Consider the following 21,632-nt stretch of genomic DNA (forward strand, 5'->3'; position numbering starts at 1 on the left):
TTATTTTTAAAACAACTTATTTTCAAAATAGGTTTTGAATTATGAGCAATTTGTAGCAACATAAAAAGCAATATGATCCTTTAAATGGCAAATGCACACACAACAGCCATTGCACTGGTGCCAAGTGTGCAGGTAAACAGACGGACGGGAAGACGGCAGGACGCATCGCAGGCAGCTGGCTGCCTCCACTTTCAGTTATTAGTGTTAGAATACAAATGTCCTGTGAACGATGGTTAACAATTATTTGTAATGCTTTACAAATTTAAAAAGAAACTAACTCTCCCACTTCCAACGAAACAAAACGTATCTGATGCCATCCGCTCGGTCAGTTCAGCCTCGTGCAGACCGTGCAATGTGAGCCCAGCGGCCACCGTGACCTTCACAGGGGCACCGATCAGACAACCTGCTTCCAGGCCCAGGGCTGCACGAGTGCAGACGTCGGGGTAGGGGTGGGTAGGGGGTGAGGGGCGGGGACGTGGGAAATACCACCCTCGGCCAGCCGTCCTCTGAGGGACGGAGGCAGTGCCCTGACCACATGCGTAAGGGGAGGGCTGGGCCAAACCTGAGTGGCGAGACAGACACTACAGAACAAAAGTGGGAACTGCAAGATACTTTATTAACACATCTTTCAAATTACAATACAGTTCAAACACATTTTTCAGTATGGAATCACACAAATGATACACACAATACATTTTTTCCAACTATGTCACTACTGTTCTTCACACCTATTCCTGATAAAGTTGTTACAGTGACTAGTGCAACGTGCAAAGGGGGGTATGCCAGGCCACATCACTTCCCGCCAATGTGCGTGCAGAGTGCCTGCTAGGAAACACGGAGGTCAACCCAGCCCGCTCTTGGCCTGGGACGCTCAGCGCACTCCCCACCCCCAGAGCCACGCACACCTGCTGTGCTGCACGCGCATTAAGGTTAGGAAGGCCATGGTCAGCCAGAGCAGTGACCAGGTCGCACAGGCCGCACTTCCGGGCGGACTGGGCGCTACTACTAACAGTGAACTCATGCAAAAGAGGTCCTGTGGAGTAGAGGGCAAAACCAAAGGGCTGATTAATGCCGCCGCCGGCCGCACACACGCACGCCCACAGTCCAACTGCAAAACAACAGAATGCCAGCGTTATTCTCTCCGACCAAAGCCCTGGAGGAAGAAATCCTGAGCAGAAACCTGTCGAAGCAAAGGTTCAGAGGTGACCCCGTCGCAAACCCAGGGCAACAACTCACAGCATTCTCGCACCCCAGAGTGGAATTCTACATGTGAACACTGGAGAGGAGCAAGAATGTCCGCCGCGCAGGACATCCAGAGGTGCAGCGGGAAGAGGGCAGAGCCAGGCAGGAAAGGAGCTCCAAGCAAGGGGAAGGCGGGAGGGGCAGCAGAGTTCCCGCTGGGTGGCCCAGCCACCAGCACAGCAGCAGCAGCAGCAGCAGAGAAGGCAGCGCCCCCACAGAGAACCAGCTCAGCAATGAAAAAAACCGGGGTGGGGTTTTGCTGCGGTGGAACCTGAAAATTAAACAGCGGAATTAAAGCCTGAGCATTAAAATCCTCACAGAGGAGAAACAGTCCGGATCCCATGCCTGTGAAAAGCAAAGCGGAATTATAAAACTGAATGGTTATTTGCTCCTCGGTCCACAGCGTAAATGTGTGGGGTGCGTGCATGTGTGTGCGTGTGCGTGTAAAGACCTGAATTATAGATTCTACCACAACCCTGCAGAGCACAGACTCAAACAGCCCTTAACAGTCAGCGTCCGTTACACGTGCCCTTCAACTGGAAAGCAGTTAAAAAGACAGTCTTGTTGAAAGAATGGCAAGAGGCCTAGTTTCTTGAGTATATTAAATTACTAAACACAGAAGATATGAAAATAATACATCTGTCCACTCTGTGGGACATATTGCAATTTAAACATTACGTGGTGTTTCTTTTTAAAGGGCCTGCATTTTTCTACATACCTTTCAAAATTAGTAAAATAAAACAAAGCAAAACACCAACATGAAGACCTATTTTTACATTTCTGTTGGTTAGAAGTAAAAGGAAAAAGCGACTTGTCACTCAAGATACTTGTTTTAGCTGATCATCTAATGAAAAGATTTCCTACCAGAACAGGGCACAGGAGAGAGTTAAGACGTGTAAACAGTCTTTGGAAAGGGGAGCCACACCGTGTGACACTAAGGACCCTCCCCACCCATCTGTTACCAGAAGGTATACCTGGGATCCAATATGAATCAGCGGGTTTCGCTTTGGTTCTAGTACATAAAACCACGGGCACTTTAAGTGATGAAAATTAAAGAGGTTGCAAAAAAACCTTACACAAAATCCTTAGGATTTAATAGTAAATCAAGGCTACACGCCTTTGAAGCTCTTGTTTAAGAATGTCCAAAAGAACACTTCATTCACAAGTTTTAAAAATAGTTGAAAAGGTTCCCTGAAATGCTCATCAAATACAATAAAATGCCTAACCTTCTCCCTACCGGATGACCTAAACGCTGCACTTCCTTCATGGGCGTCTCCAGTCCCATTTCACACGCTCCACCCCTCCCTGTTAGTGAATTCTCCTTTAGGATGTCACTTAAAAATCTGTAAAGAACCGACCATATCTTTCAAGTATTTTCTCCCCCCTCCAAACAAACAAACAAAGGGGAGGGGCTCTACCTGCTACAGGGAGTAAAGGTGGAATCCTACAAGCAGGAAGGGAGGAAAATTAATAACGACCCTGGGAAGGGCATTATGACAGCGAGGAGCCTGAAGCCCGTGCCTGGTGGGCTGTCTCCCCGGGGGGCGATGGGAGGGAGTGAGGGGCTCAGGGCTCCAGGGCACACAGACCTCTCTCACACCTAACTGTTCTCAACAGGGTCCCTGTCAGTCCAATGGTCTATGACCAAGGTGAGCTTACCTTCCATTAAACAACAGAAACAAAAAACAAAGTAAACAGAACAAAAACCTGAAAGCCAAAACAAAAAGAAAAGAAGTAAGAGCTTCTCAAAACCAGCTCCACGAGCAAGGCCCAGCCTCGGGGCTCATCTATGCCGCACGAGGCGGCCAGGTCCTCCTGTCGGCCACCGACAACACGGTGGCTCCCTGGCGGGCGGGGCGCCCTCCCACCCTGTGGCCAGAGCGTCCAACAGACACCTACCAAGACCCCACGTCCCACCAGTTGCATGCTTCTCCACTGGACTGCCGACCCCCAGAAGTCGGTGTGTTAGAACAGTTTATTACCGACACTTGGCACACGCCCTCATTCTGCAACCCCCGCCCCCCATTCGTGCCATTCCGCCTGCCCCTTCACCCTGTACCTCTCCCGGCCCCCTCCCAGCAACCACGTCTCTGTTTGCAGAATTAAGCAAAATGCTGCTGCAGGATCTAAGCTCTGTCACAATTCAGAAACACTACAGAACCAAGCGTGAACAATCGTTTCCCCAGGACCTTTACAAATCAAGGTAAGAACGACCCAAATCAATGTGCTTACAAGGAAGCCCTGCCCCACCCCACCCTGCCCCGCCCCTTCCAGGTAGGGTGAGGCCACAGGCAGCTACTGAGGGTGCTGCCTGTCCAGAGAGAGGGAACCCTCAACATTCTTTTAGAAAAGAGGCCAGAGTGCTCGTGTAGAAGAACGTCAGGATAAAGACCTCCCAAACGCGGCCAGACCAATGGCAATGCACGGTTAGCTCAGGTCGGCAGCTATGGTAGGTGAACTTACATTACAGCACAAAATCAAAACAAGGTAAGGTGAAAAAAAAAGTAATTTGTCTCCACACAGTCACCGGCTGTATTTACCTTCTGAGATACACTGATATTTACTGGCTTTAAGCTGCTTGAATTTGTGAACAAATAATACACAGGTCAGGATAAATGTATTGACTTACTCCCATCTTTATAAAAATCGAATACACACACGAACACATCAACAAGAATGGAACTGTATCCATCGAACTTTGATAAGACAACACAAAAGAACTAACAAATAGCTAAGGTGTTGTTGAACTGAAAGCATTTCCAATAACATTTTAATTTTAAAAGGTCCATATTTACACAGTATGTTAAATGCTTCTGCATCTCATCTTAAATGCATGATGAATAAAGAACAAAGATAATGGTTGCAACAGATCTTCCAAGAGTTCAGCTTGCGGTGGTCTGATTTCGCTGCGAGAAGTGCACCGAAAACGGAAATACCATGACTTTCTAATTCTGCCTCTTCCCTTTTCTGCAGTTTCCTCCAAGGAAACTCAACTTTGTCACGGGCCTTGCTGCAGGGACAGAGCCCATTCCCAGTGCTGGGTGCCCACGGCATGGAGCCGTTTGAAGCAGTGCTTTCAGGAACTGTATCAAGAGAAAGCTGGCGTGTGTGCGTGTGTGCCCGGGCACCCACGTCACACTAGGGCCAGGCCAAAAGCAGACCTTGAAATAGCCACATTGCCCACGTAGGATCAGTTATCCTCGCTAACTAGAAAAAAGTACACTCAAATGCCTCCTTTCACAGACAACATGCAGATTTTTGGTTTCAAAGCCACAAAACACACGGACTATCTCTAGAAAGTGGCAAAAATGTGTTCAGCTCATCTGACTGCACTGCAATGCCCTCGGTGAGAGAGTAGGTCCTGGCTGCCCACCGCCCGCTGCCCAGGTGGGGAAGTTGCCTGGCTGGCTCTTCACTGGAGCGACATGCGCGACTGAACTTACCATTTCAGTGCAGCCGCTGTGGCCCGAGCTGGCTCCACTCTGCGTCTACACATGAACATGCCTGTGCGACTTGTGACGCGTGGGCAGTGACGGCGCTGCACTGCGGCGTCGCGAGGTGGGGCTGGCCCATGCGCCAGCGCCCGAGGGTTAGTCAGGGGCTTAGGCGCCTCAGCTGGGGGCTCCCCGGAGTCTCCTAGGAGCCGACAGTCTCGAGCTGAGACCTGTGAGCAGCCGCCAGCCACCACCCACATGTCCAGGCTCAGCACACGTGCCGTGTGAGAATCAACGCTACCCAAGCTCTCACGGGGTCTGGATACTCTCGTCCAGTGCTGGCCGTTTAATATCAAAGAGTAACATAAAAGAGCAACTGTGCAAACGAGATGGCAGGAACTCGCACGCCCCGGGTCCTCGTCCAGGCCCCTGGCTGCTGCACAGGGCACCCCATGCACGTCCTGGGCCCCGCTGCACTAACCAGAGGCACCAAGGGCCCACAAGCTGCCATTTGCCTTAGTTCTGTGACTAAACCTGACCTGACACCTTAGGAATGAAATGCAGCTAAAAGGTCTGATATGCCCTCGTGTCCTTCGCTCCCGTGGTTTGGGTCCACGTCAGGGTCACTCCAGAGCAGTGAGACTCCCCTCAGCGAGCAGGAACGCAATAAGGCACTTTTTCAGTGTTTGCCCAGAATGAATTTTACTAAGGTCGCTTTAAGGGGAGTTAAGTATGTCACCTAAAGGAGCCTACCCACATTACTCCAGCAGGGTCATGGGTGGCACACAATTTCACTTCGGGTGTCGCCATCCCTCACACCACATGCCACCAACAGTGACATGCCAGAGCCAATGTCACCATGCTCTCAGGTCTGAAGGACCACGCAAGCCCACTCAAAAGGCCTTCAAAAAAAAAAAAGCTAACACAATGACAACTAACTTCCCAAAGAATGTCACACGTCACAGAGCCAGTGACATGACTATGACTATGCCACTTGGGGCTACATTTAAAAAGAGGGAGAAACCAAACAGGTTTGTTCGAGCTTCGGGCTGCTCCTCCGCCTGGCAGGTCTGCTGTACAACCCACCTAGCAGGGGACCCCCCACGAGGGCTGCATGGTGCTGGCCACCTGCGTCCTCGCCTCCCCTGGCAAGTTAAAAGGAGTGGGTGGGCCCCTCTGGAACGAGGAATACGCAGTTGGCCATTTGGAATCTTTACAAGAAGCAGAATCTGCCACACGACTGGCACCACCCCCAAGCACCCTCACCCTGCTTTCTAGGCTATGCAACTGTCAATCACAACCACGCAAATGCCCATCCATGTTTTTACAAGAGCCTTTGGAGGGCTTTCTAAGAAGGTTACGCAAGGTATGCTTGGCTGGGAAAACTTGTCTACCTGCACTGAAGATAAGTGCAACCATTATCAAATATTCTTTGCCGTGAAAGCTGCTCAGCGTCTGGGACGCGGATGCTGTCTCCTGAACCTAAGTCACTGTGCTCGACCAGACAGAAGATGACGAACAACAACGTCTACATGCATTGGAAGCACTTTGAAAACAAAAGGAAACAAAAACTGCAGTTCTCTGAGGTGACCACAAAACCTGAAGCAACCTAACACCGAGCTCCAGCCGCCACGTGCCGTCAGTTCAGCTCTCCCGGAACCAGAGCGGGGCCGCCTGGCGCTGCGGACTAGTTACAAGACTGGACAGAGAGCCCTCAGCTCGAGCGGTCCTGCGCTGGCAGCTTCCGCGGAGAAACACCACAGCGTGTGTGCAGTGCAAGGTCAGGCTTCCCTGTCAGAAATCACTCAACGATCAGGGCCACGTTTATGTGAGACAGATCGACCATGTGCCTGTGGAAACGGAAAGAAACAGCAACAGTGAGTCACCTTGGCAGTCAGCTTACCAAGGCAGAAAAAAGCTGGCGTCGCATGGTGGGTCCTGACTGAAGACAATCTATTCCATCAAAGCGCAGACAGACAGAGAACCCCAGACACAGACAGGGTAACTGCGCATGACGGACGGACGCACGGCCGCTCGGCACAGCTCTGTGGTGACAGGTGGACACACACGCAGGGGGTGTGGCAGCCACGTGGACAGAGAGCAGGTGGCAGAGGCTGTCTTCACCCACGCCCCCAGGACCATGGAAGACAGTGTCTACCTGTGGAACTTCTGCTGAAACGCTAATGCATGGGCTGGTTCCTTAAACTTGGCTATGGCTTTCCGTTGCTGGGGAAGCATCTGTAAACTCTAGAGAAAGAAAACACAAACATTTCAGTATCTCACTGTACACGCACATGTTAGACTTAACACAAAGTTTCAGCCCGGCCTACACGTGGATCACTATAACAAACCAAGTCTACGTCCCCGGCCATTTTTCTCACCAATCCATTGAATCATTCCCCTGACCAAGCCTGGCGCGAACACCTCCATCATCTGACCATCAACCGCCCCATCGTCCCTCTAAACCTTCTCTGAGGCCAGGGGGGCAGGTACCTTTGGAGTCACTTCGTGCTCTCATGCCTTCCTGTCCCATGATTTTCCATGGAACCTACATTTTGAAAATACTACGCTCCTCTTCTGAGAAAAAAAAGTATCTAGATTTCAGTGGTGACTATTTCCTATGGGTGATTTCCCAATGTGAAATGAAGACATGAAGTTTCGTTTTTACCATTTATCATATAAAATGGTAAAAACATTTGATGTTTTTACCCCAGTTTGTTATGTGTATCTAAGCGGGTTAAAGCTCAATTTGAGGAGCAAATAGCCAAAACAGCATAAACCGCATAGGATGGCCCGGTTCTCAGTCAGCACAAGTAATGAGAACATTGTTACAATTTGGATCTTGACTGTTCCCCTTCATTTACATTTTTGCACCCTCTTTCAAAAACCAACCCTATTTTCTAGATATAGGATTGAATTACGGAAATGATCAATATTCAACCTATCAACAAAACGACAAATATTAGTGAGTTCTTTGGGGGAAGAGGAAACGACACTGCACTGAAAGCTAAAAGGCTTATGATCACTGGTTTCTGCTTTGAAAATATGTACGTCTGCAAATCAGTAGCACGTGTTCATATAAACACTTGAATTCACCCAGAACGAACGAGAAGTTAAAATCCTTCTCAAGTCTGCACATTCACTCTGAGCCCCCAACTCCCCCCAAACAGTTTACTGGTGTGCAGCTGGAACTTTCACGCTGATCTACTGTTTGCTTTTCAGAGACAAGACATCTTCAGACAATGTGTGGGAACAGCTAACTGCTGCTATTAAATCGCGAAATTCAAGTTCAAACACTCCTTTAGTTGGCACTTCCTGCACTCACATTCAACAACCCCATTCGGGGCCACGTGACTCAACTGCCATGAGACACGTCCCTAACAGTGACAAATGTCCACGCTATTGGGCATCCTGGCCTCTTTTCCCTGCTCCTCCTCTGTCTGGGAAGAGCCCATGTGCGTGTCACATAAACTGTAGCGTGGGATACAGGAGACTCTGCAGCCCCGACAGGTCCAGTAAACGCTTTCCCCTCCAGCCGACAAATCCTCGCACCTTCAAGAATTACCCAAAGCCACAAATATTAGTTGTTTTAAACACCAAGTGAAACTGTTTAAAAGCAGCCGCGTTTAGGGGACGGGTGGGAAGCACTGAAGACCGTGCGATAACCCTCCTGCCCATCATGGCACCTGCAGTCACTCGTCCCCTGACCTCCTTCCTTCTCCAGGCCCAGCAGGCCGCCTCCTTACCCAGCGCCCATTCGGATCCCTTGGGACCCTTCATTGGGTAACTCTCCTCTCTGCACGCTTCACTCTCACCTGTCGCTGGCAGTGGGCACCTGAGTGAAGCAGCAAACACTTCCCGAAGGGGTCTACAGCGCCTCAGGCAGCCCGTCACATGCCGAGTCACAAAATCAACTAAGCCCCCACGCCTGCACACAACGACACAATGGCATCCATCACCGCAATGTGTCGGGGCACCTTTGGTGCTGATACTGCGCTCCCCTGAACCCCAAGCTCAGGCTTGCTTCGTCCACCTCATGACACCTGCCTAAAGCACTGCTAGCTCCGCTCTGCTCGGACGTAGGTACGTGGTGACAGCCTCCTGTGCACGTCACCAGCTGCGGCTCCATCCGCCCCCAGCTGCACAAACTGACCCTTCGGGACATGCCTGAGCTCTTGGAAGGGCTGCTGTGTCTCGACACTGTCTCCTCACAACCGTCCTTCACTTCTGGGCTTCCCTCCAAGTCACCTCTTGTCCCTCAGAACTTCAGGTCCTGTGCCACGCCCACATCTGCAAGCCTGGGTCGGGCTGCCTGGGACTGTCCTGCCATTTTCTTTCCCAATGTGCTAACTTCAAAATGACTGGACTGCTTTCACTGAGACACCGGCGTCTTCAATGTCACCAACCAGACCCTCCTGGTCAGTCAGAACCAGGCCCAAAGGACGAGGTGCTCTCACCTTCAGAGAAGCTCCAATGCTCCCCACAGGGCCCTGCCTGACGAGGCCACCTGAAGTGTCTCCCCTCACTGGGGACCCGACAGGCTTCCCGCTCCTCTGGGCCCCACGGGACGGCAGTGTGGGCCCCAGGCTGGCAAACTGGTGGGTCCTCAGGACCCTCCCCGCCGCCTGGAGGCCAGCCCCTGGGACAGGGGACATAGGCTGATGCGACACGCCAATGGGAGGCTGGGCTGCTGTTTGCCCTCACTGCTCACCGTGCTTTCCCTCAGTGGCACGTGGGTGTCCTGCCTCTTTCATTGCCCTCTCTTCCAGGCTATGCCAGGGAACAATGAAGTCACATGGCAGCGTTTTTAAGGTGTGACGTGGTTTATGAGAGCCCGATGGAAAAACCTAGACTCACAAAAGTGAAGGACTGTGTCCAGAAGTCGCACACCAAGAAATGGCAAAATCAGGACCTAAACTGAAGCCTCATCTTCCCCGTCCCTTTGCTGCGAGCGAGGCACGGTCACACTGAGAAAGCCTCTCGGTCCCACAGCTCGAAAAGCAGAGTTCATACACAGCTAACTGCAATCAATTCTCTATAATTCGAAGGGCCCAAAGGAACAGGGCCCTCCCAGTCCAGACGCCGCCACCTGCTGTTACACCACGTGGACACGAGGTGGCGCCACAGCTTGACGCACTAGGGCTTGGCCACCTTTTCCTTCCTCAGACCAGGAAAGCAGGAGGCCTGGGTCTCTTGGCACCATCCCTTTGAAGTGTATTATATTTAAACCACGGTGACATCTTGCTATATATATTTTTTAACTTATACTTGTCAATATCACTCTAACGCTGGTAGAAGCTTGTTATGTCAGTGTGGTTTTATAAAACTAATAACCTTAGCATTCTGTGAATGCAGTGATTAAATGTCTACACTCCCACTCAAAACCACCCCATGGGACTAAGACCAGCAGGCCACGAGACACACTGCTTTGTCCCAGGGGGTGGTCAGGCCCTGGCAGAAGCACGAAATCCATCGCTGCACAGGTGTTCTACAGCGGCACGTGGGGCCTCACCTTCCACTCCTTTCGAAGAGGAGCGATGTCACCTAGAAAACCTCACTCTTGTTTTCCTGTCTCCTTCTAACCAAAACAAGCCAACATTGTTTTTGCTCAGCTTTAAGTGCCCTCAATCAATCTCTAGTCCCTCTTTTCCATAACGGGGGGGGGGGGGGGGAGCAAATGAGAGGAGAAAAGGTCATCCAAGAAACCTCTAACTCTCAAGTGCAAACTGCAGTTTTTAAGAAGGACAAGACCGAGGTGGGGAAGTTTAACAATGGCTCCAAGCCAATCCTTGCAACGCACCTTCTGCACGTGCAGGCAGAGCTGCGAGAAGCAAAGAACCTGCCAGTTCAGACACAGCTCTTGGAAACTGTAACGTCCTCGAGGGTGTTCCAGAGAACCCTCAGGAGCACACACGAGGAAGCAGGGCCAGACACCGAGCAGGTCACAGATGCCAGCAGTAGTGCCACCCAACAGAGACGCAGCAGGACATGGGCACAACACCAGCCCTCGAGATGGCACTGCACGCAGAACTCAGACCAGGCTCTGGTTTTCAGTCTGGACCCGCTGCTGAACTGTGATTTGCCCCCAAATTCTCAAACACCATCTGTTTGGGTCTCAGGTCAGGATCACCACATTTCAGTGCATCTACAATTCTCTAGTGTCAGTTCTGTTCCTGCAAATTAATCCATGTTATTAACTGTCTGGAAACAACTCTCCCTGAACATAAGCTTTCTGCCTCTGATAACTGAGAAACTGGACCTGCCCACAGCACGGGAAATCGACTCTTCGAAAAACAGACACCAAAGTCCTTGGTTAACCTTCCATTACTACATACACATTAAACCAAGCCTGCCCACCTCTCTAGGAATCCAAAGAGGACGGTCAAGTAGTTACAGGGGCAATGGACAGTTTTCAGAAGGGTGCCCGTCACTCCTCACTTTTAGGAACTCACAATAGTAGATGGAGATTTAAAACATGTAATAATGAATTACTTGTATCAAGCCTAGTCTCAAATGTTTCTCCCTTCACTCATGAAGAAAGAGGCTACACACCCTCTTAAAAGCAAGTGCTGTGTTACTCGGGCGTCCAGGGTTCCCACCCGTCCCAATGATGAGGTGGTCTGCACTCACTCAGACCCCGATGGCGGACACCTATGACTGAGATGTGGCAGGAGGGCCAGACAGGACCAGCAACACGCTCGCTGCTCAGGGACAAGCAGGTGGATTGTGTCCTTGCCAGTTTACCTATGGGACTCCAGAAGCTGTGGAGACCAGAAATCGCATGGGAAAAGCGTGTTTCCCACAGAGTTGGAGACCCAGCTGTAGCCAGCTCAGTAGAGGGCTTTACGCTCTTAGCATCAGCCAGTTTTAAAATTTAAAAGAGAGCCCAATACAGTTCACACTGTTTCCTATTTGTAAACTCGAATCCAAGTTCCACTTGTTAACACTGGGAAGCTGCTTCTGGAAATTAAGGTCAAGAAAGCTTTCAAATTATTACAACGAAAACAAGTGTGTGACAAAAGAAAAACTGTCTGATGAGGGGTGCATATGTGAACTTTAGGATAACTGAGGATTTCAAAGGATAATTTGTTCGGTTGGAATGATTTCATCAAGTTTCGAACTGAGCATCTGAAGACTTCCCAGTAATCCAACTCGGGGGCCAAAGTGCTGATAGCGAGAGCACAGGCAGGTAACACACCTGTCCTTCCTCCCCGATGTGCTACTTTAACTGGAAGGAACCCACAGGAGGGAGGGCAAAGCAGGAAACACCGAGTTGTGGGCTGGGGCGCGGGCACGGACGCAGGGAGCCAGGCACCTACCTGAATGGGCCCCACGGACATGAGCAGGCTCTTGAGCTGGGCATCCGTGGTGGAGGACGACAGCCCCTCCACAGACACCACGCAGGGCTGCGGCTTGCACTCCACCACCCGCAGGTTCTGCTTGTTGGGCATCGGGCGGCCGCGCCCCATGGGCCCTGCCGCTCCCCGGCCTCGCCCGTGCGCAATGACCTGTCAGTGACAAGACGGATGGTTCAATGACAAGTTTTGGGCGTTTTTTTGTTTTGTTTTTTCATTTTTGTTTTTACAACTAATAAGCTATAACAATGAGCAGGTAACTCAGATCCATTAAACTATACCGTGACCTAGAGGGTTTTCTGCAGCTTTTATCCACGATCAGAAAGGAAGGAGCAGTCTGGGTCCGTCCTGGTCCCTGCAGGACGAGGCAGGCCCCGTGTCCCCACCGTTCTATGGATGATGCAGCAGGGCTCACAAACTTGCTGCAAGTAGCAGAGGTGAGGACTTGGGCAGGGTCCTCAAGGCCGAGAGCCCGATTATTGCCTCCTTCTGTACTCTGGGCCAGTGCGGCGGGGGCGGGGTGGGTGAACTGTGTATGGTGCTACACAGCCACAGTCACCGAAAGCACAAGAGCACAGACCCAGCTCGCCTGGGAAGTACGTGCATGGGCCACCCTGAGAACCCAAAAGGCAAATTCTGCATCAGGTTCCTCTGCAGAGCTGCAAACAGAAAACCCCAAACCGCAAACCGAACACTGACTGCATGCGCCCTTCCCTCCCCCGGTATGACATCGCCGGTCTAAGGTGAGGCTGCCCAGGGTTCAAAATCACTGTTCTGAGATCTTTCAAAACAGGACACAGCTGATCTTTCTGGTATTTTCCAGCTAGGAACGCAAAGCACCAGTGCCAAGAGCATTCTCTACACAAAGCTCGTCCAGCGTAGGACAGGAGTGAAACTCAGTCAGCGGGGAGGGACGGAGCAGCACCGGATTTCCCAGGTGTCCTACCTGGATTAGACCCTAGAGTCTGGGTAGAAAAGGTCAAAAATGGCCTCCCATTTCACCATAAAAATGGGCAGAGAGGAAGGTTAAGTGGGAATCAGAAAGCATGGAACCTTAGAACATGAGTGAGCACCACAAGGGGAAAGGGACATTTCTTAACACTCTGCGGAAGGTTACAAATTAGTCCTGTGAAGTGGGTTTTGGGAAAGTTTCAAGTTCCATTGGAAAACACATCTCCACCCTTGGCTGTGCTGGCTGGATCGAGCAGTAAAGAAGGATTCTTCTGTTCCAGCTGTAAGTTACATGGTGGCAGAGCCGTTCCTAGAGGGTCTTGCTCAGAGCTCTCATCACACAGCAAACTGAGGTCGACGAGGAAACTCGAGGGCTCGCTTTAATGCAGAGCTGCATGGATGGAAGCGGGGGTATTTTTCTAAGGTCTTTCTCATATGCACAGCCAGGGCAACACCTGACTGAAGAAAACCTAGACTGGAACAATCTAGAGACTACCGGGAGTCAAGACAGACTGTCTGTACACCTGTCTCCTGCTGTAAATTAAAAGTGGAATGATCTTGTTTGCCTTACGTCACAAAGTGTTGATGTAAATACTTCAAAGACTCAGAACAATCTTCGTGTTAACACTGCTGCAGTGTCAGTAGCAAGATAAGGAGGCAGGATGAACTAGCAGACTCCGGAGCTTTCTAGAAGAAACTCAAAGCAGGTGTTGCTGCCCCTCTTCCTCCCTTGCTAATTTCCTCAGACAAGGAGTGTCTGGCTTCTGCACTGAGGGGACTTGACTGTCAGGCTTTGGGGAAGCTGCACAGATGCCCCTCACTCGAGGCTGAGGGGCGGGCTCTCCGCCAGCAGGACAAACTAGACGAGTGGCCACTCCTTCAATTCAGGCCACGTGACGACAGCAGCCGCTCCCCACACGGGCGCTGGATGCCCGTGCCTCCTGCCTAACCTCAGCTCAGAGAACGGAGCACACCTTCCACCCGCAGGGCGAGGAGAGGAGAAAGGCCCAGGGTCAGAGCCACTTTCTTAGACAGGGCACGTCACCCCCAAAGGCCTTGGTTCCCACCTGTCAGCTGGGGTCATGGGGAGGAAATGGACGAGCCGACACCTGGTTCCCCAGCTGCGGAGTCTGGAGATCCCATGGGCGAGGTGGCTCAGAGCTCAGAGCTGCACCGTGAAAAAGCCATGAGAAGAGGCGTGCAGAACTGACGAAATGAGGGCTCCTTTAGTCTCCTGTCTGAGCAGTCCTACTGTGCGCCATGCACGCCTTCAGGGCCCAGTCTGGCCTCACCACCCAGTGTGGGAACAGCCGTACCTTCTTGGCCGGATGGAGTCCTGGGATGTTCTTAATGCCTGGAGGGCCGGCCGAGTGCATGTGGGCCCCCATGGGCAGGTGCTGGGGCTGCTGAAGGGACCCCTTGGTCAGCGTCACCTTGCGGACAGGCTGCTGCCTCACTTCGGGGGGCTGGGGGAGCCGCTGGGGCTGGCCCTCCGGATGAAAATAGCCATCGCTCTCTCCTCCCTGCTGAAAGAACAGGCAGCACTCTGATCAGGACCCACACAGCCAGACGCCACTCCCTGGCACTGGTCAGTTTCAAGTGAGACGCAAACAATCCAACACAGGAAAGCCAACACTGTCATTTTACCAGAGCTACTGGGAAGTTTCTCACCTGACAATGTTTGGGTTTTAATAACATTTTGAAAATGTGAAACACTAAGATCTTTGATTGTGTCCATTCCCGTCTGGTTCAGTGAAGCAGTGCTTAACTTTACACAGACTTCACACTCAACTGCATTTCCATTTGCATGAGCGTCCGTGTGAGGATCTGCGTGTGCGTAGCAGAGGTTTTCCACTTTCCATTCCGAGTCGAGGCTGCCTACATGAGCCACCGTCCCGACTCGTCCCAGCCTGCCTCTCCTGGGAATACACCTGCACCGCATCTGGGCACAGCACTCACGGGCTGAGGGGCTCCCCTGTCACCCTTCCTCCCGCTGAGCTGCAAGTGCCATCTACCACCAATCACAGTCAGCAATTTCAGAGGAGCCCATGTGCTAGTAACAGCTTGACAAGGATCAGAAATCTAACCTTTCGTGTTTTACTCACGTCCCCTCATTTCCTGACCTTAAACACTGTTAGTCAGTCAGGAAGCAAGCACACACCCAAGCTGCACTACTGACGTCCACAGCAGCAGGCAGCATAGAAACACCCCTGGATGTGCCCATCAGCTACCTGCAGCGCTAAGGAGCGTCTTTCCAGCAGGTGGCGGGGGCCAGGAAGGGAGGAGTGGCCAGCCAGAGAACCAGACCTTGCCCTGCTGAAGCACGTGACTGGAACAGAAATGGACGCTCGACTGTGAAAAGGACAGCCAGACTTTTATCAGCACCCTGTCTGCTCCTGACACAAACAGGAACCCATCGGTCAGGGGTTATTAGCAGACCGTCCCCACGCAGATTGCTCAGCTACACGGGATTTCCAAGAGGACTTGGTACGTTAGGCCAGACGCAGCGCTTCTATCTTTGGTCTCTCTAAACCTCTCTTTAGGAGACATTTTAATGGAACAAAGGGAAGGAACAGGGGCTGGAGAAAGATGGGTGTAGATAAGGTTTTTGCAAAAACTGCCCAAACTAATGGGAACTTAAGGAAAAAAATGAGATTCAAAATGTCACACAGGACAGGACTTCTGGCATGGAGAGAGCGTGTAACTGGACAAAACCGTACAAAACAATCGTTTCAGGACTCTGGAAATCAACAAACATGAAGAAACGGAGTGGCATCCGTTCCTGAGTGGACAAGCAGTGCTCTCAGAGTGCGTGGGGAAAGGAACCACAAAGCCGACCTGACCCAACACTGCCATGGCCACAGGAGCTAAGTCCGTGGAGGGAAGGGGAACACGGGGACGCCACAGCCAGGACTGCTGGCCTCTGGTCTTGGTCTCGTCTGGAACAACAGCCCCCTAGCCAGAAACCCAATGAACTTAACGAGGGGATTCTGGCAACGAGAGAGGCACTGAAGGGCTAGGTACGCCCTCCCCTAGAAGCACTGGCTGGCGGGGCCTCGTGGGCGCCCGGTGCCGGCTCCGACCCACAACGATCACGGGCCGAGGGCTCCCGGTACCTGGACACTGGCTACCTCTTCCTGAACAAGTGACTGACCACTGAGCTATGCAGCAACCAGGTCGACCCCTAGGAAACCAGGCTAAGAAATAAGAAAAAATTGAACAAAAACATTTGGAACTGAATGAAAATGAAAATACAACATACCAAAATCTAAGGGATGCAACAAAGCAGTTCTATCAGAAAGGAAAAGAGATCTATAATCAATAACTTGAGCTTTTATCTCAAGAAGCTAAGGGGGGGAAAAAAGAAACCAAACCCCAAATACAAGGAAATCTAAGATCGCAATGAAAGGCGATGACATAGTAAAATAGAAAAACAATCGAGAAAAAAAATCAATGAAATGAAAAGTTGGATTTTTGAGATCAACAAAATTGATACTCCGGTAATTAAACTAACCAAGAACAAAGGAAAGAAGACAAATGACCAAAATCAGGAATAGAAGCATATAATTCTGATAATCAGAAATATCAGAACTGGCATGACAGAAGTTAAAAAAGGATATTCTGAACAACCTTGTAACAACATATTATACAATTTAGATAAAATGGACAAATTCCGTAAGAGATGCAAGATACCAAAATTGATTCAAGAAGAGACAATCTGAAAATCTGAGAAGACACTGAATTGATACTTAAAAACCTCCCACAGAGAAAATCCTGGGCCCAAATGGACTTATTGAGGAATTCCATCAACTTTTTAAGGAAGAAAGACTACCCATATCACACAATTTCTGTCAGAAAACAGGAAAGGGAGAATATTCCCACTCATTCCTTGAGGCTGCCGTTATCCTGATAAAAAGCCAGACAAAGACATCAAAAGACAAGAAAGCCACAAAAGAATATCCTTCATGAACACACATGAAAAAAATCCTACCAAAATACTAGCAAACTAATTCAGCAACACAGATAAAGGGTTCTACACCAGGACCAAGTAAGACTTATCCCAGGAATGCAAGGTTGGCTTATCCCTAGAAAATCGATCAATGTACAGAGCCCACATTCAGAGGAAAGGAGCACAGGACCACCTGCACAGGCGCAGGAAAAGCATTCACCAGAAACACACTCAACAAACCAGGGAGAGAAGGGACTTCTGTCAGCCCGATACAGGGTATCACCTAAAGATGGACAGACAGCTCGCATCACACTAGTGATGAAAAGCTAAGTGCTCTCCCCTCAGGACCATCCTGTTCAGACTACCCCACAGCAGTCTGCACACCTGTCACCTGGGGGCTTCCGGATGCCAGTGCCCTGGCTTTAATCCAGAACCATCGGATTAAATGCTCTGGAGCTGGAACCCCGATGCGGCCTGTTTGAAGGCTCCTCAGTGCTGGAGGTGTGCAGCCAGGGCTGAAGGAGGCGGCCCTCCAACGTTCTGTGGCTGTGCCTCTGTATGTGTGCCGTTAAGAGCCGGAAATGTGCCTTTGCTGGGAGTCATTCCCATCTGACGGAGAATGAAAATGGAAAAACCGCGGCCAGGCAGGCCGTTTGCAGGACCAGGACCCACACAAGCAGTCCGGCTTCCGGTCTGTGCTTCCAGAACCCTCCCCACAGGTTCTTCTAGCCAAGGTGTGAGCAGGTACCGCTGTCAGGCAGGGCTGGCCTGTCTTAAGTACACAACTTGTCAGTCTTTAATCTAAAAAGCTATAGGAACTCTCTCTAGTTTCGTATCTGCTGGAAGTTTTCAACACCAAAAAGCTGAAAAACATTAAGGGTATATACCACATAGCCCCATCTTTCTTAAGAGCCAGTGTCACCATTTGTTAATTTATCCAAAATCCTACTGAAGTTGTGTTAGTAGAAGATTCATAAAGTCACTGGGCACATGTGAAGTCACACCGTCCTGAAAAGCATCTCTTTCACATGGGCTGACACTTCACACGAGCCCCCAGGTCCCACGAGAGGCCGTGTGTTACATGCAGATGGCACTGGCCACAAACCCCGCACACAGCTCTACTACACTCCATCTACCGCTGTGGCCCAGCTCCTGCCCTGTTCACTGGATGCCCTGTGTGGTTAGCTCTCTGGGAAAGTCTTCTGTTTTATGGCCTTGCGGGGTCTAAACAAACCCCCCGGAAGCTCGCCTGACTAGGTGAGAGTCCCAGGCTCCCTACAGCACAAGCTCCCCGGTAAAAGTCTACAGAAACCCGTGCTTTAGACCCGTCTGTTTTGTTTCACCAAGCCCTAATTTCTTGTGCACAAAGATGGCACTGAAATATTTATTGAATAAACCAATAAACAGTATATCATACTTTAAAGAACTGAGTAGGTCTGAATGTTCTATAAAAAGGTTAGAATAGCAAGATCCTAGGTTATAGCCACTGTCCATCAGGAAACACATCGCTACTGAATGTCACAAGGACACTAACCAGGCCCCCTCCAGGTTAGCGAGACAGTCACAAGTGCATCGGAAGATACAGTGCCGGGTGCAGAAAGAGTGGCGGCCACTGCACGTGGCCTGGAGAGAACGATGTCCACATACACAGCGGACAAGAGGATGGGTATTTCGAAACTGCTTTCGTCAGTGACCCAAAGCTAAAATCATGATGGTCTAGAGAGCAAGTTTGATTTTTAAAAGAAGAGCTGTACCAAAAGCAGGATATTACTATTGGCCTATTTTAAGATACACAAAATTGTGTACAGATATTTGGGTGATAAACACGTAACACTGCGGTGACCTGATGATTTGTAAACTGGGAACTGAGAACATAAACATTTAGTCAGTAAACACCCCAAATAAAAATTCTCTTCATTGTTATTTTGGATAAGAGACTGATCAATTTACGTCTGGCCATATTAATGTCAGATAAGAATCCTGAAAAACGAAGTTCTAAACTTTTATTTCCTTTCAAGAAAAGTTTACTTTTTTACGTAGGCTTGACCCCTGTTTAAAGTTCAGAAATACGGGGATCACAAAAATCCTCTCAGCAGAGCGCGCCTGCAAGGACAGGGGAGCGGCGCGCGCAGGGCTGGTGTCTTGGGCCCTGCACTGCCTCTCCTGCCCGCTGTGGCTGGCACACAGGCTCGCGGGAGGCCTCGGCAGCTGCCCCCGGCCTGCCCACTCCGGGAGCCGCCGTGTCCCAGCGCTCCCAGTCCCGAGGTCCCCCGGCCATGGGACTGCTTTCTGTCTGCACAGCAGGAACTACCATGGCATGCTCGGGACAGAGAGCAGACTAGGTCGGGCACGGAGCGGTCAGACGCCAAACACCTGTGCAGTCGATGATGGACACAGAAAGGGGGGGGGTCTGAGGCAGGGATGGTGAGGACGACTGCCCAACTTTAGGGAGGACTCTCGGGGCCACTGCTCCCTGCAAAGTGAGAGCAAGGCCTGCGTAAGCCCTGGAGCCGCTTGCCTTCAGGACCACGTGTGTGTGTCCCTCTCAGAGCTGCACGCAACGACCCAATAAACTGAGTAACAATTTCCAGGGCACTCCTAGGACCTGACTGCCAAGAGTGCCAAAGCCAGTCAATTTATCTACTCATGCGAGGCTGTGGAACGTCCGCACCATGACGAGAAGTGTCCTCGGGCTGCAGTGTCCCCTCAGTCAACACCATCACCCTCATTTTACAAGTGAGAAGCCCCGGCCCCAGTCACACAGGACAGCGGGCCTCCCATTGCACACCGTCTAACGGGAGCTCACACTCACAGACGTGCTTTCAGCGAGGGTGGGTGGGACACAAGGGGCCAACCATCGCTCAGTTTCCTTAAGCGAAGGGGACCCTAATGCTGTTGCGCGTCTGCATTTCTCTGAAAACCAGGCTGTGCACTCGAGCCCTTGATGTAAGTAACAAGTTGTTTCATTTTGTAAGAAAACCAAAGTGTGGGGTTTTTTCCAATTGAGAGAGTAATTGTTCTCTTTTAAGTCAGCACAATGAAAAGCTAACTCTTGGGAAATTTTTAAATTCCAGAGTTATTCCGGTTAGCACTAGGAAAGTCAAACTATTCACGACTAGGCTGTGGCCAGGAACGTATGCTTACACTTACACCTACACCTACACACCTACACACACACACACACACACACACACACGAGATGAATGAGAACACAACCAAGCCGAAGCTGTTTATTTAGGCGTCTCCTACACATTACGCACATAGTTACAGCACTGAAAGTGGCCTAAAATTGTTAGCACTTAGTTAGGCAAATTCAAAAATACTGTCAAATTAAATTATGAATTTCAGAAACCTGTCATCTTAATGTAAGAAAATAACTGGTCATGTGTAAAAGGCAGATTACGTTCTATCTATTCCAAAAAGTAAGTTCACTCTGCAAGTGAATTTCTCGGGGGGGGGAGTAGCCCAGTCAGCTTTTAAATTCCTTACACAGCAGTGTGTTTAGATACGATTTTAAATATCTGTCTTTCACTTCCTCCAAAACAGATGAGAAGAAATTAAATTTGGTCTACCTTAGACCAAACCAGAAACATTTTGGTGGGTTTTTCCCCCCACTAATGATCTTTTAATGAATACTATAAAATGTATTTTTAGAGTAGTTTTTATTACATATAAGAGGCACTACCTGAATTAAGGAAGCTTAGGGAACACTTTTTATCAGCTTAATCATTACAAAAAATGCAGTGTGCAGTCACCCACATTAGCAGGACAAATATACTTATAACAAATGGGTTAAATGTACAGATAAAGAGGCCCATTGATACTGTCAGGGCATCTCGCAATTTGACAGATCAAATCTTATTTTCATTCTTAAACCCCATGAAGAAGTGATATCACTGACTTGCATTCACTCGTGAGCAAATTGATTAATCCCTCTCTATAGAAATCTCAACTCTTGATTACACCTATCAGACGCTAAGCAGCATTATTCTGGAGTGACAACACTTGACAAATTCCCCAACCATTTTTCTCTGCCTTTGTGGCCCTGCTAGCTTGTATTAACCCTGATGAAAAATTAATTTTCCTTATCTTCTTCTAAACCCCAAAATCCAAATCCGCCAAACTGGCAACTCTTTCTGTAAAGGTATTATGAAAACCTCTAAAAGATTAATTGCATGTCTTCAGGTGACATTAAATTAATTTCTGTACTCATGACAGACATTTGATACTGCGCACTGAGAGGACAGATAACATTGTCAGGACACACAGAAGGACAGTGGTTGGGGTGCCGGGGCAGCCTCTTAGGAATTCTCCTTCCGATAAGGCCGCCTTCACTGTCATGGCAATGCCTCTGAGCTTACAGCCCCAGACCTCACCGAACAGGTTTCTATTAACGACAACAATGCTGGGCCTCGCCCTGTAATCTTCAGAAAGCTCCCTCAGAATCTGGACAATAAACGATATGCATGCTACACGAAGTTTCCAAATATAAATACGAGGACGGCTCCATTTGGTCTCTGAAGGAGAAAAGGTAGAAGGCAAATAAGCAGGCCGACATCCTCGTCCAGGTTCCCAGGTCACTTCCCTAATTAAATGCTACAACGTGAGAACATCTCACCTTTGCGGCGTTCATCTGTTCTCTGCAATAAGTTAGCCTTACGTCCGCTGAGCACACAAACCGTGTGACCAGCATGAACCTAA

General features: G+C 49.9%; 1 protein-coding gene across 2 annotated transcripts in view; it reads right to left on the reverse strand.

Moving 5' to 3' along the window:
* Positions 1-595: 595 nt before the first annotated feature.
* Positions 596-21,632, reverse strand: part of RBM33 (RNA binding motif protein 33) — an 84,050-nt gene continuing 63,013 nt past the window's right edge. Inside the window, exons 15-18 of one of the 2 annotated variants that reach the window (XM_074315054.1) lie at positions 14,299-14,505; positions 11,996-12,184; positions 6,835-6,923; positions 596-6,526 (exon numbers count right to left, since the gene is read on the reverse strand). In XM_074315054.1, coding sequence (XP_074171155.1) covers positions 6,478-6,526; positions 6,835-6,923; positions 11,996-12,184; positions 14,299-14,505 — 534 coding nt within the window. In that variant the 3' untranslated portion in view covers positions 596-6,477. Of the gene's footprint in view, positions 6,527-6,834; positions 6,924-11,995; positions 12,185-14,298; positions 14,509-21,632 lie in introns of both variants that reach the window. The other variant, XM_074315053.1, reaches the window with a different exon arrangement.

Source organism: Rhinolophus sinicus, linkage group LG11 (assembly GCF_036562045.2).
Source record: "Rhinolophus sinicus isolate RSC01 linkage group LG11, ASM3656204v1, whole genome shotgun sequence".
In the NCBI taxonomy this organism is placed as follows: Eukaryota; Metazoa; Chordata; class Mammalia; order Chiroptera; family Rhinolophidae; genus Rhinolophus; species Rhinolophus sinicus.